Source organism: Typopeltis vanoorti, chromosome 11 (genome assembly GCF_054136105.1).
Source record: "Typopeltis vanoorti isolate ZY-2024b chromosome 11, IOZ_Tvanoo_1.0, whole genome shotgun sequence".
NCBI lineage: Eukaryota > Metazoa > Arthropoda > Arachnida > Uropygi > Thelyphonidae > Typopeltis > Typopeltis vanoorti.
This window is the reverse complement of record NC_143559.1, coordinates 88,396,428-88,410,150: the sequence shown is the minus strand read 5'-3', so window position 1 is coordinate 88,410,150 and position 13,723 is coordinate 88,396,428. Positions and strand designations below refer to the sequence as shown.

Here is a 13,723-nt window from a genome sequence, read left to right as displayed (position 1 = left end):
AAACTGAGAATTACAGGCAAAAAATGCAAATACATAACTGACATAAAAATGTTGTATTTTTCAAGTCGTTCTATCTAACGTGCTATTATTTGTTGCATGCGTGCTTGCAGGTTCTCGTGAGCGCCAGTATTGAACAACTGCAGTATGGCTATCAGGGATGTTATAACTCAAATTGCTGTTCAAATGTTCAAGATTAAGGAGGATTTCTCTGGACTCCATGATTTTCCTTTCAAACTCATCACTACAGCGAAAAATGTTTTTGGATTTATCCCAGCAAACTGAGTGACTCTGTAGATCGTCATGTGGGTTATTAGAGAAAAGAACATGACTGGATAGCGCAGATGCATGTAATCTTTTATAGGAGATGTCTCTCTTATGCTCCTCAATACGCAGTTCAACAGATTTGTTAGCCTGTTCAAAATAAGGAATATTACAGTCGCACCATAACTTGTAAACACCTGGATATTTCAGGTTATGATGAATAGTCTTCGGATGGCTTATAAGAGAACGGACTTTAGGGAGTGTAGTGAAAAATGTCCTGATGTTGTATTTTTTTAAGGACTTTATCCAATTTATTGGAGACTGAACCAATTTAAGGTATTGAGATGCTACCTTTAAAATCAGTAGTTTCCGTAGTATGCTGCGTAGGAGGATTCAGAAGAAATTTCTTAATTGTTTTTCAGAATATCCATTTTGTTTAGAGATAAGAGAAAGTTATAAGCCATCCGAAGCTATTCATCATAACCTGAAATATCCAGGTGTTTGCAAGTTATGGTGCGACTGTAATATTCCTTGTTTTGGACAGACTAACAAATCTATTGAACTGCGTATTGAGGAGCATAAGACAGACATCTTCTATAAAAGATCACATGCATCTGCGCTATCCAGTCATGTTCTTTTCTCTAATAATCCTCATGATGATCTACAGAGTCACTTAGTTTGCTGGGATAAATCCGAAAACATTTTTCGCTGTAGTGATGAGTTTGAAAGGAAAATCGTGGAGTCCAGAGAAATTCTCCTTAATCCTGAACATTTGAACGGCAATTTGAGTTATAACATCCCTGATAGCCATACTGCAGTTGTTCAATACTGGCACTCACGAGAACCTGCAATCACGCATGCAACAAACAATAGCACGTTAGATAGAATGACTTGAAAAATACGTTTTTGTGTCAATTATTTATTTCATTTTTTGCAACTTCAATTTTTTATTACTGTGTTCTACCTTTAGTGGATACCTGAAGAAGGCTGTAAAAGGCTGAAACTAGTTGTATCATTATCATTAAAATTTAATATTTTATCTTGGTTTAAAGTAATTTAAAATTTATTCTTTAAAATGTATCATTACAACTGAGTAGAAGATCAAGAATACACACACACACACACATATATATATATATATATATATATATATATGTGTGCATACTCTGGAATCATTAGTTGCTTATTTTTATGTCATCTTCAATAAAAATAAACAAATGGATAACTGAAATCATGAATAGTTTGCAGTAATTAATTTGGATATCTTCACCCAGCTACATGAAATTATCCAACTTTTAGTGTATATCTATTTTAATCTGGCAGAACGTTTTTCTTTTTGGTCAAGTTCTTGTATATGTAAACAATCATCTGAAGTTACTAAATATATTGTACGTTATTTATTTCAGAAAGTATATTTATCCAACAAACATAAAAATAACATACCTTGATGCTTGAATATCTGTATATAAAATCCATTGGCAAAAATGATCTTTTTCTGAAGGTGAAGCAGTGGTGGTTGTAGTAGTGGTGGTGGTGGTGATGGTGGTAATGGTGGTATTCTGACTAAATGAATTAACTCGTTTTTGAGGAACAGCAAAAGGACTGTCTGCTATAACTAATAAAGGAGGAGAATTCCAGTGCAGCATTTTTAATCTCGTCATATGCTGACTAAACTAAATGCCTATTCTACTTTCATAAACAGAAAGAATATATTCTGCAGAATGCTAACATTCAGTTTTATCTGATTCAGTTTCTGTCTGATGCGACTGATGAAAAGCCACAGAGCAACATACTTAACTTTACTTTCCCTCTTTTGTTCAACCTAAAAAAAATGTCCAAAAATTATATGAATATTTCTTGAATTATTGAAATATTAAACTGTTCAGCATTGTATCTTTTATTTCAAATGCATTTGGTGTTCTTACAACAATTAAAAGCATTCAAAAATTTACAATTCACATGAAAATATCCAGTTTAGGTTAGCTAAGATATATAAATACAAACTCAGACCACTCTCTAGATATATATTTTATCCGGAAGGCTTTGAGTTATGATTTACAGAATCTGATTATGTTCTGTCCAAACTAATCTTGTTATACAGAAGTGCAAATTTGACCATAAAAACAAACAAATTCCAAGTGTAGAAAGAAAATTCCTAAAAAAAAAAAAAAAAAACCAACCCTAAATATACTTGGGACCACTAAATTAATATAATTAAATATATATATATATATATATATATATATATATATATAAATCCTCTAATGAGGTTTATTACCAAAGACAGCATGCACAGCTACTAAGTACTGATTAATTTTTTGAACATTTGTAGACAGCCAGTCCCAGTCCCATTAAATCAAGACAGAAAGTCTTGATTTAAACTCAATTAAATCAAGACTTTCAGGGGAGAGATTATGGCAAACAGGTGGTGCCAATGCATGGTCCTCAATCCTAGCAAGCATGTATTATGTCTGAAATGGTGCAATTTCTACAGTCATTTTTTGAACTGCAGGACTAAAGTTTCCAGGAGGCAAAATCCTACTTGCCTGTGCCAAAGATTGACTAACTCAGACCTAGAAAAGTTCTTGAAGTTGACAACTAGAACTGAAACTATAATGATCTTTCTCTGGTGCTGCTACATAATTAAATATAAACAAAAATGAGTAGAACACTAAAATTGAACAGATTACATTTGATTGAATGTGGTTGTCTAAAATATCATAATGAGACTAAAATATGCCACATGAACTAAATCAATGTTAGTCAAGAATAAGAAGAATTTAATACATATATACTATATATACATATATTTTGTATGCAATTTTTTTTTTAAGATCTGATCCACACACAACAGGTTATAAAGATCTATAGCATATCAGTGCCATGTGTCTAAAAGAGGGTAAGAAGGAAGAAGGAATATTTTGACATTTTTTGAACAGCTAAGTTGCATTCTTTGGGGAAGGCAGAGTGGGAGAGGTTGTTGCACAGAACAGAAGTAGATGGAATACAAGAGGAGAGAGAGAAGTTGGTTCAGCAAGTTTCAAGCTTCACTGTAAATGGATGTTGGTTAGTAGTAGCTCTTGTTTTTATGATTTTGGAGGAATAATAGTGACCAATTCAGCAGAGCACTGTCCATGAAAATATATACAGAAGAGGCACAAGGCAGAAACTGAATGTCTTCTATGGAAGAGGAATTGAAATGAACAGTTGTGGATGTAGCTGCAATATGAATTTCTGTAAGGAGTAAGATGTCTGAAAGACTGCAAGTGATAGTGAATGTCATTTATGTTGGTGTTAACGCTGTGGATGTTAGTAAAACTGGATGTGAAAGTGAGTTTTTATTGAGAAGATTTCGGCTTAGTTTGTATGTTGTGATAAGTCTTTTCTGTTGGGATTAATTTATGTGATAGATTCATTTTTGTCAGTGTTATTACAGTCATTGTTTGTAAGATTTTCATAAATTTAATTATGGTTAGATGAAAGGATATAGTGGGAACATGCAGTGAGAGGAGACAGACTCTTGGGCATGACATCTATACAAAGAGCCCACCCTCCATGTCATAATGTGGCCTTGACAAAGCCTCCCACATATCACTACTCAGACTCTCTCTCTTCAGGCACAATCTGGCAGAGTATGTTGCAGCAGAACTGTGCACCAGCTGACTGGGAAACTGCCTAGTTTATTATTGATAGGTTCAGGCACATGCACTATCTGGTGGTGGTGTCCAATGGTGCTACTGTTTTAACTGATGCAATGTCAAAATGGAGGAGATTATGGGTCTCTAAATATGTTTGGCATGACCTTGAAGGGAATCAGTCTCATTGCAAGTAGAAGAGAGAGAGAAAAAAAACCAGAATCCTGCTCTGGAGACCAAATATGGCATTTTCTACTTCAGACCTCCAATAAGCCAGGTGGTGATGTAGGTCATTTATCACCAAGTAAGTCTAATTGGCATTTTTCTTCCAACTAGGAAGATACCTATAGGAAGGTATCTACTTTGTAGTGGGACTACTTGCTGGTTTTGCCAGAGAACCTTTGTGAAAACAGGTAACACCATGGGAAGGCAGAGTTGACTTGATAGGAAGAGGCTATATATATATACATTACCTGCCCACTAGAGGATACTAAAAACTTATATGCTAATTAAGAGATTATTTATATGTTTATATTGGACTTGATCTAGTAAGCATAAAGTGGATAGTCTGTAGACTCATTTTAAAGCTGTACTCAGGAATACAGAAGTGGCAAGATTCTCTAATAACCTGATATATATAGAAATGCAAGATGGTAATAAATAACATAAAAAGATTTAACTTACATATATATTTTTTTATTACTTTAAAATTTTTATCCTAATATCAAGGGCATCTTCAGCATGGCTTTCAAATTAAACAAGAACAGAAACCAGTATATTCAACAATGACACGAGAACTGCACATACATGATGTAGAGTGTCGTGGTCTAATTATATTAAGGTTCTAGTAAAAATAACTTTAACAAAATTGAATAATAAATAAAAAAAAAAAATTAAATTTAAGTTAATTCTGAAATCTGTTTCCCATAAGAGGAATAATTTAAGTACATAGTTTCTATTTAGATTCGGTCAATGTAACAAGGTCTCATCTCTCTTTGTATAAACATTCCAAGAAATTATTATGTTTATGGAGAACCTTCATTTTCTTCCAAAGAACTTGGTGCCTGCAAGTTCCGATTGCTCTGTCTCATGGAATGTAACATAATCTAAATGTTCATCATGATATATGCTAACCACTCGGCCAACCAGGCTGGCTGCAGCTATACATCATGATGATGTATAGCATGATAATTTATTTTCACAGACATCCATATAAAAGGCTGCAGGTATGAATCCCGCCATTTATATGGATGTCTGTGAAAATACTAGTGGTGGTGGGCAGTAGATGATCTTGGTGTAGATGATGAGGTTCACCGTAGTTGATGGATTGAGTGGTGGAGACTGAGAGTTGTAGAGTAGGTACCCTCCCTTGATGTCCCATAATAATAATCAGACCACAATAATCTACATCATGTGCATGTCATTGCTGAACATCCTGGCTTCTGTTCCTGTTATTTAATTTGAAAGTCATACTGAAGATACCCTTGACACTAGGATAAAAATTTTATGCTAATAAAAATATATACGTAGTTAAATCCATTTTATGTTATTTATTAACAAGATTCTCTGATGATCACTGGAACAGAACGCAAAAAAGATAATTCATATCATACCACAGAAGTAGTGAATGCAAAGGCCAAACTTTGCTCTTAAATTACCTGGACTATGGTCACTTCAATATCTTCCAGAAGCAAAATGGCACTGTTATAGTGCCATTTTGAAGTTATAGTGGCTTTATTTGCCATCTTCATTTCCTAATCCCACAGAGGATTACATTTACTTTGAATAGTGTAGAGTACTTTTTTTTTACTACTGTTAATGTGACTTATATTTAGATCTCTTATGAACAAAACTTTTTTGAACACTCAATGCTGCCTAAAGAATACAACCAAGCCTAGAAACAGACCCATAGTGCAAAGATGTCAAGAGAGTATTTCAGTACCACAGAACTTGATTAGATATTACTGAAATTTAGCATAAAAAGCCAAAAAAGCTTGATCAGAATATCAGCTTCATGCCCCAGTTTCCCATAATCCACAAGAACACCCATATTCCCCTATCCTATCCCATAGAGGTTCCAGCAAGTGATATGAATTTATTTCAGTGCATTAATTTTTAATTCTTCAATATTTATAGGAACAGGAAAGAACTATTTTGTTTATTCTAGGCTTATTAATATCATATATATATATATTTAATAATAAGCACTGACAAGGCTAAATGAATGCATAAAAGAACTCAGATCAGCAGAAACACATGAAATAAATACATGAAAATTAAAAGCTATTTTAATAGGAAAACAATATATATCAGATTATGTACCAAATAAAAATGGTATATATATGAGTCAGCATGGTAAAAGTCAATAAAAGAATTTATTTGCACAGGAAAATGTTTCTGGGAAGGGTATATCTGATCTCTAGGTACATTCTGTTAAAGAGTTATTCTTGTGCATTTTATTGATTTCACAGGTCACTCTACAGTTTAGCTTTGACCTACTTTCAGATATCTAGCAATGGCAGCAAATGTACTTAGTATGATCACTGTAATCTTTTCAGCTAATGGAGTAAAATAAATCCATTGAACATTATTATAACAAAAGAAAATATACTTGTTAGTCATGTTTCCTTCTATTAGCTTTGCTTTTTTGCTGTTTAATTACAAACTTAATGTAATACTATATTTGTAATTAAACAACAACAAGGCAAAGCTATTTTCAGCAGCCCCTTTTATCCAACAAGGTTAAAGATATTAATTAATCAAATGGGATTATATTAAAGAAGAATTATTAATTTGACATATTTCTGTGAATTTTTTGAAGGTAAGGATGACAGAGTACTTGGAATGTACTAAGACGGTATGTAATTAGGACATGTCGAAGATGAAGAACCAATAATTAAGCACAGAGATACTTATCAGATAGCTGAAAAAACATGAATAAAGCAATAATGAAAAAAATTAAACAAACTATTTAGTTAATTTAGTTTTTCAGTTCATCTCAGTGATAAAGAGAACTTTGTAAATATTTTTAAATATGAATTTTTAGAATGTAAAATTTTAAATAAATATTTCATATACAGAATGTTTCCTATGAAAAAATACTATTAACTACCTCTAGGAAGTTAGGGACTTGTCAAGAGTGGGTACATATTACCCAAACTAGCTGTCACACCTTTCTTGAATTCATTCATAATACCTGCACTCACAATCTCCAAAGGCAAGCCATTTCAATTATAAACTGCTTTAGGAGAGAAAAATCTAGCTCTTGTACCACTATCTTGAGTGCCTTCATTTTTAAGGTAACTTCTATGGATACCCTCTCATCCTCTTCCCCATCCTCCATAAAATGAGAAACTATCTACCTATCCTATAAAAGTTTTCAGAAGTTAGTAGTCATATCATTCTCCTTTCTCCTATTTCATTTGAAAATCAAGATGTAAATGGATGGCATCATCATAATAAATAAATAAATAAAAACTATTACAAAAACTGGAGAAATGGGAATGGATATGAGGCTAGTAGCATGGATAAGAGGATGATTGATGGACAGACACCAGAGAGTAGCATATGGTGGAAGGGAGTCTAGGAGAATGATAGTGACTAGTGGAGTACATCAGGGTTTGGTACAAGGACCACTACTCTTTAATTTGTACATCAATGACATAGGGAAAGATTTAAGAGGGGATATTCAGTTGTTTGCTGATGATGCAAAACTGGGGAGAGCAATAGTTGATAAAGGTGATGTATATATCCTGCAAGATGATTTAAATAAATTAGCATTGTGGGCAAAGGATAATCACTGCCAATTTAATGTTAGAAAATGTAAGGTTATGCATGGTTGAAAAGTTTGCATTCATATTGATGGTACTGGTTTGCAGGAAATTGATGAGGGCTAGGGACTTGGGGATAATAGTGGACAAAGAGTTAAAGTTCAGAGGCATATTGCAATGAATTACTTGAATGTTGAAAAACATGCTAACAAGTAAAGTTAAGGAAGTTATTATTCCTCTTTATAAAGATATGATTTGGCCATCTTGACTACTGTGCACAGATTTGGTCACCTGGTTTTCTTGGGGACCAGGAGGTGGTCGAAAAAATCGAGGATGGTGACAGGTCTGTGGAATACTCCCTATGAGGATAAGTTGAAGGTTTACGGGTTACAAAGTTTAGTTGATAGGCAGAAAAGAGGGGACATGATAGAAACTTTCAAGATATTAAAGTGGTTTTATAAAATTAATGCAAAGGAAAATTTTCAATATATGAAAAATAGAGAACTGGGGGCCATCCATGGAAGTGTGTAAGAGTGTCATTAATAGGGATGAAAATTGATGCAAAGGAAAATTTTCAATATATGAAAAATAGAGAACTAGGGGCCATCAATGGAAGTGTGTAAGAGTGTCATTAGTAGAGGTGTGCTGACCAGATTTTTTGCATGGAGAGTGGTGAGTGAGTGGAAGGGATTGGCAGAGTTGGTTCTGAGTTCCCTGATAGTGAATGGATTTGAGGAGAGGTGTTATAGGATTTGTGTGTTAGATGGTTGATTTGGATCTTCTGCAATGCATGGAGATGCCGTAAATAATAATAATATATTTACATGACATCTGCATTTATTATAATTATAATACTTTCTTAAATATAAAGAGCCAATAGGCTTCATTTTGGCGATATAAACATTATTTAAATTAAGGGGATATTAAATTTCACATTGTTTTAAAACCGAATAAGAAACTCAAAGATTGGAATCAGAGTTTCATGCCGAATATAGTATAGTAAACTATAAAAGTATCGGTGACTACTAGTGTGAGCTAGTGCATGTAGTTGCCCGAGTTTGTACTACGTACTTGGACTACGTGCATGTGCATTAGCTCACGCTAGTAGTCGCCGATATTTTTATAGTTTACTATACTATATTCGGCATGAAACTCTCTCATTCCAATCTTTGAGTTTCTTATTCGGTTTTAAAACAATGTGGGATTTAATATTCCCTTAATTTAAATAATATTTATATTGCCAAAATGAAGCCTATTGGCTCTTTATATTTAAGTAATTTAATGGGTGCACCTTTTTGACAACTTGAATAGCAGAGTATACAAGTTCTTTTTGCTATACCCTTTGGTATTAATTTGTTCTAGCTACTCACCAATGAAGCCTCAATAAAGGCTGAAACCAATCTGGGTAGTGACCGCCCACCATAATGTAATAACAGCATACATTTCCTAGGAAATGTGTTTTACATTATGGAAAATACCAAGAATAAGAATAGCGATCAGAACTTTGCCACCTTTGCTACGAGTTGCCTGAGTTTGTACTATGTACTTGGACTAAATGCATGTGCATTAGCCACGCTAGTAGTCGTGGATACTTTTATAGTTTACTATACTATATTCGGCATGAAACTCTCTGATTCCAATCTTTGAGTTTCTTTTTCGATTTTAAAACAATGTGAGATTTAATATCCCCTTAATTTAAATAATGTTTATATCGCCAAAATGAAGCCTATTGGCTCTTTATATTTAAGTAACTTAATGGGTGCACCTTTTTGACAACTCGTATAGCAGAGTATATAAGTTCTTTTTGCTATACCCTTTGGTATTAATTTGGTCTGGCTACTCGCTGAAGCCTCAATAAAGGCTGAAACTGGTCTGGGTAGTGACTTCCCACCATAATGTAATAACAGCATACATTTCCTAAGAAATGTGTTTTACATTATGGAAAATACCAAGAATAGCGATCAGAACTTTGCCACCTTTGCTACGAGTTTGTACTACGTACTTGGACTACATGTATTAGCTCACGCTAGTAGATGCCGATACTTTTATAGTTTACTATACTATATTCGGCATGAAACTCTGATTCCAATATTTGAGTTTCTTTTCGGTTTTAAAAGAATGTGGGATTTAATATCCCCTTAATTTAAATAATATAATACTTTCTCCTATTTGCTTGTGTAAACTCCACTAATTCATAATCTGTCCTCAATCTACATTCCACAATCATGATACCACATATAATACACTCCCTTGCACCCTCTCCACTGTCTCTGCATCACCTCAAAACCAGGAGACCAGATTTTGTGTGCAACAGTCCAGGTGTAGTTGTATCAGAACCTTGTAAAGAGACAAAATGACTTCCTTGTCATTCCATGTCAATGTTTATTTCAACACTGCAATTATACTATCCACTGTATTGGCAATCACTGCTATATATCCCCTGAAATTCAACTTTCTATTTACTAAAACTTCAAGATAACTGGTCTGATCAGTTTCTTTCAGCATAATCTCATTAATATAATATGACACTAGATATCACATCACAGCAAAGAGCATAACTTTACATTTGCTAATATTGAACTGATAAACATTTTCACATGCCAGCAATTTCCACTTATTCAAATCATTCTACAAGTGATGCATATCAGTCACATTCCTGATTACCCTGCCTATCTTTTCATGCAACCAACTGTATAGCGAATGTCAAATCCTTTCCAATGTCATTAATGTAAAGACAATAACAATAGACTAAATAGTGATCCTCAGGTTACACCACTAGTCACCTGAAATCTTGCACTCACATCTCCCCATACACTACTCTCTGATATCTATCAGTCAGCCATCCTCTATTCCAGATAACAGTTCATAATCCAATCCCATATCCTGCAGTGCAACACGCTTCCATTCTCTGTATTCTTAGATTAGTCTAAAAGTATCATATGTACACATTCCCTTCACACTCATCAACATTATTATAAAATGTGAGCAAGTTGTTCAAACATCACGTTATCTTAATAAATCCATGCTGTTCATTGCAAAGTATAGAGTCCAAGTCAAATCAATTCTGTATGCATGCTCTCAACAGCTTTTCCAAAATGTTCACCATCACTCCAGCAATCCTAATAGGATGACAGTCAGACACAGTCTTTGCATTATCCTTGTGCAACAAGATTATCATACATTCATTCCACTACTATGGGATCATTTCTATGCTGAGGACTCAAATTATACAGTCATATCGAAAGCATAGCCAGTTCAGTTGAACATGCTTTTAGCAGCCAAGCTGATATCCTATCCTCCTCATTGTCAAATTCTTATTCAGTTTATACAACATTTCTTATATATCCTCCCCATGCATCATCCAGTGGCAGTGAGCTTCATGTGGCATACATCAGGTTAATAAGTCTTAGCAAATGGACACTCAATAGCTGACCAATCACCTCTGCATCTGCCACTAGCATACCATCTATATCTGAGTGGATTTTTTTCACATTCATGCTTTCTTTTACTTGCAGCATAATGATAGATGAAAAGAAACTAGCTTGAAGAGAGAGTTTCTTTTCATAATCAGACTTACCTTTCTGTACAATGCTTGTAATTTATAATTTTCATAATGGACTGACAACATCTTTATGTAAATGATATTCCTTCCAACTTTTTTTTTTTTTTTGAGAATCACTTGCTTAATAAGACTGCACCTCTATTTCAGTCTTATCCAATTTATTCTTCAAACTCTATCTATACATTCCAATATGTATCATTTAAGGATCTTTAATGCACAGATATCCTTACCATCCAGCAATTGATACTACAGGACTGAACCTAGTATTCCTCTCAATTGGTTTCCAGCTTTGTAGTCCTGCATGAAACCTTCTTCTGAATGAAACATCCATATACTTTGCTAATTCCGAGGTCAGTACAGTATGATCAACGTCACCAGCCAGAGGGAGAGCAGTCACATTAAGCTCCCTCTAACATTATAATCATATTTATCACTCTTTGACTCTGAGATCCTTCTGTCAATGCTACTTCAGAAGTTTTCTTGCTACAGCTGAATACGTTTTAGCTTCATTCTTATCATGAGATTTCACCTCTATTCAGTCAATATATGGATAATCAGTCACCCATGATGCTTACTCATTTAGCACCTATCAGGTTGATTTGGAAATGCATTTCATCATCACCAGCAAACTGATCTACTGGTTTGCAACAATACCCTACTACCATGCTTTTGATCATATCAGACTCCATGTCACCTGATAACTTCAAACTTACTACCACATGATAAATTGTTACTGATACTGATTTCATAATTTTCTACCTTAACTGAACTCCAATCAACTGATATCATTAACAGCACACCCTTCCTCTCCTATCTCTTCTTTTGATAGACTATCCTTCCTAAAAATACTACTCTTTACACTCAATTCCAGTAAGTATATCTAAAAAAACTTCGAAAATATATCTATGCATTCTTTCACTAACGCTAACAATTTGTAGCCATGTATTTACCAAGGGAAGACACACCAAGAAACAGTGTACTCTAAGGCAAGAAATTCTACCACTTTGTTCCTGATATCCTGGCATTTGTATATAGATATAACAAGTTATCTGCAGACTTTTTTGTATATTCACCTCTGTATTCATGCAGAGTCAGATGAACTTAAAGATCTCTATTCAAATTTAATGCTTCACTTAGGTAGATATATGTTTGCACATACTTAATAAGTCTAAACTGGATGAGCACCAAATGACTCTTTCATCATAATCACATCCATGATTATGCACATTCATATCATTAGTACAGTTGCATAGCTCTGTCCTTCCCACACCTCTCTTTCCACCATTCTTCCTATTAAGAACTAGTTTCCCTGATTCTCTGTATTAGGTCTCATACCAATAAATTTCTCCAAACTACTGATAACAAATGAATTCATGTGCAGGCAATCCCTCTTGTATAAATCCCTCAAACTCACTACACACATATTCAGAAATCCATTATTTCAATACAACCTACTGTTTATCATCATAGCTCTTCTTCAGTACTATAATAGTACTATATAACAAAACATTGCTTATATGCATATGTGTGTGTGTGTGTGTATATACACAGACACACACACACACACATTATTATTATTAAACAAGACCTCATGGAGTCAAAGACTCATCTGGGAGGTCCTTTTATCACACACACATCTCATCATACCGTGTCTTGAACACACTCAAACTCCTTGCAGACACCACACTCTCAGGCAAGGCACTCCAATCATTCACAACTCTGCAAGAAAAAAACCTGCCTCTCACTCCCCTACTCACACCCTCCTTATACAGTTTCCAGGGATGACCTCTGGTTCTCCCCTGATCTCCCACTATTCTCTGTAGAACTTCTCCACCATTGATCTTATAACAACCCCCTACCAACTTGTAGGTCACTATCATATCTCCCCTCTTCCTTCTCTCCACCAGACTCTGCAAATTACATCTTCTCAATCTTTCCTCAACTCAACATTCCAGAGGTCAGAAACTACCTTAGTGAGTCACCTTTGGACCCTTTCCAAAATCTCTTCATCCTTCTGAAAACCCGGTGACCAAATCTGGGCACAATAGTCCATGTATACATATATACATACATACATACTGAAATTCAGGGAACATACTGCAAAGGTGATGAAGGTAACCCAGAGAATTGTTGCAATACTGAGAAGGACACTGACCTGCAGAGATAAGAGTTATTGTTCCATTGTATAAGACCCTGATCAGACCATATTTGGACCACTGTTCTCAAATTTGGTCCCCAGAATTTGAAGGTGATAAATTAACTGTGGAAAGGGCACAGAGGCAGATAACAAAGATGGTTTCAGGGAGGATCGGCTGAGGGAATGTGGAACAGCCAGAAGGAGCAATAACAAGGGGCTATTCCTGGAAGTTACAAAAGGAAGCTGTAAGCAAGAGGGTGAAGAGTGGTTTCTTTGCATGGAGGGTGGTTAAACTGGTTTACGGAAAAGTCGCTCGCAGCATTTTTCCTTTAGCACATTTCGCCCCCTGTAGATAATG

The 13,723-nt window shown here is 34.7% G+C and overlaps 1 protein-coding gene across 1 annotated transcript in view; it reads right to left on the bottom strand.

Moving 5' to 3' along the window:
- The window catches only part of LOC150101833 (transmembrane protein adipocyte-associated 1 homolog), a 237,980-nt gene that overhangs the window by 220,379 nt on the left and 3,878 nt on the right, over positions 1–13,723 (bottom strand). The window contains exon 2 of the mRNA XM_090400676.1: positions 1,705–2,083. Within this exon, the coding sequence (XP_090256802.1) occupies positions 1,705–1,922 (218 nt within the window). The 5' untranslated portion in view covers positions 1,923–2,083. The remainder of the gene's footprint in view (positions 1–1,704; positions 2,084–13,723) is intronic.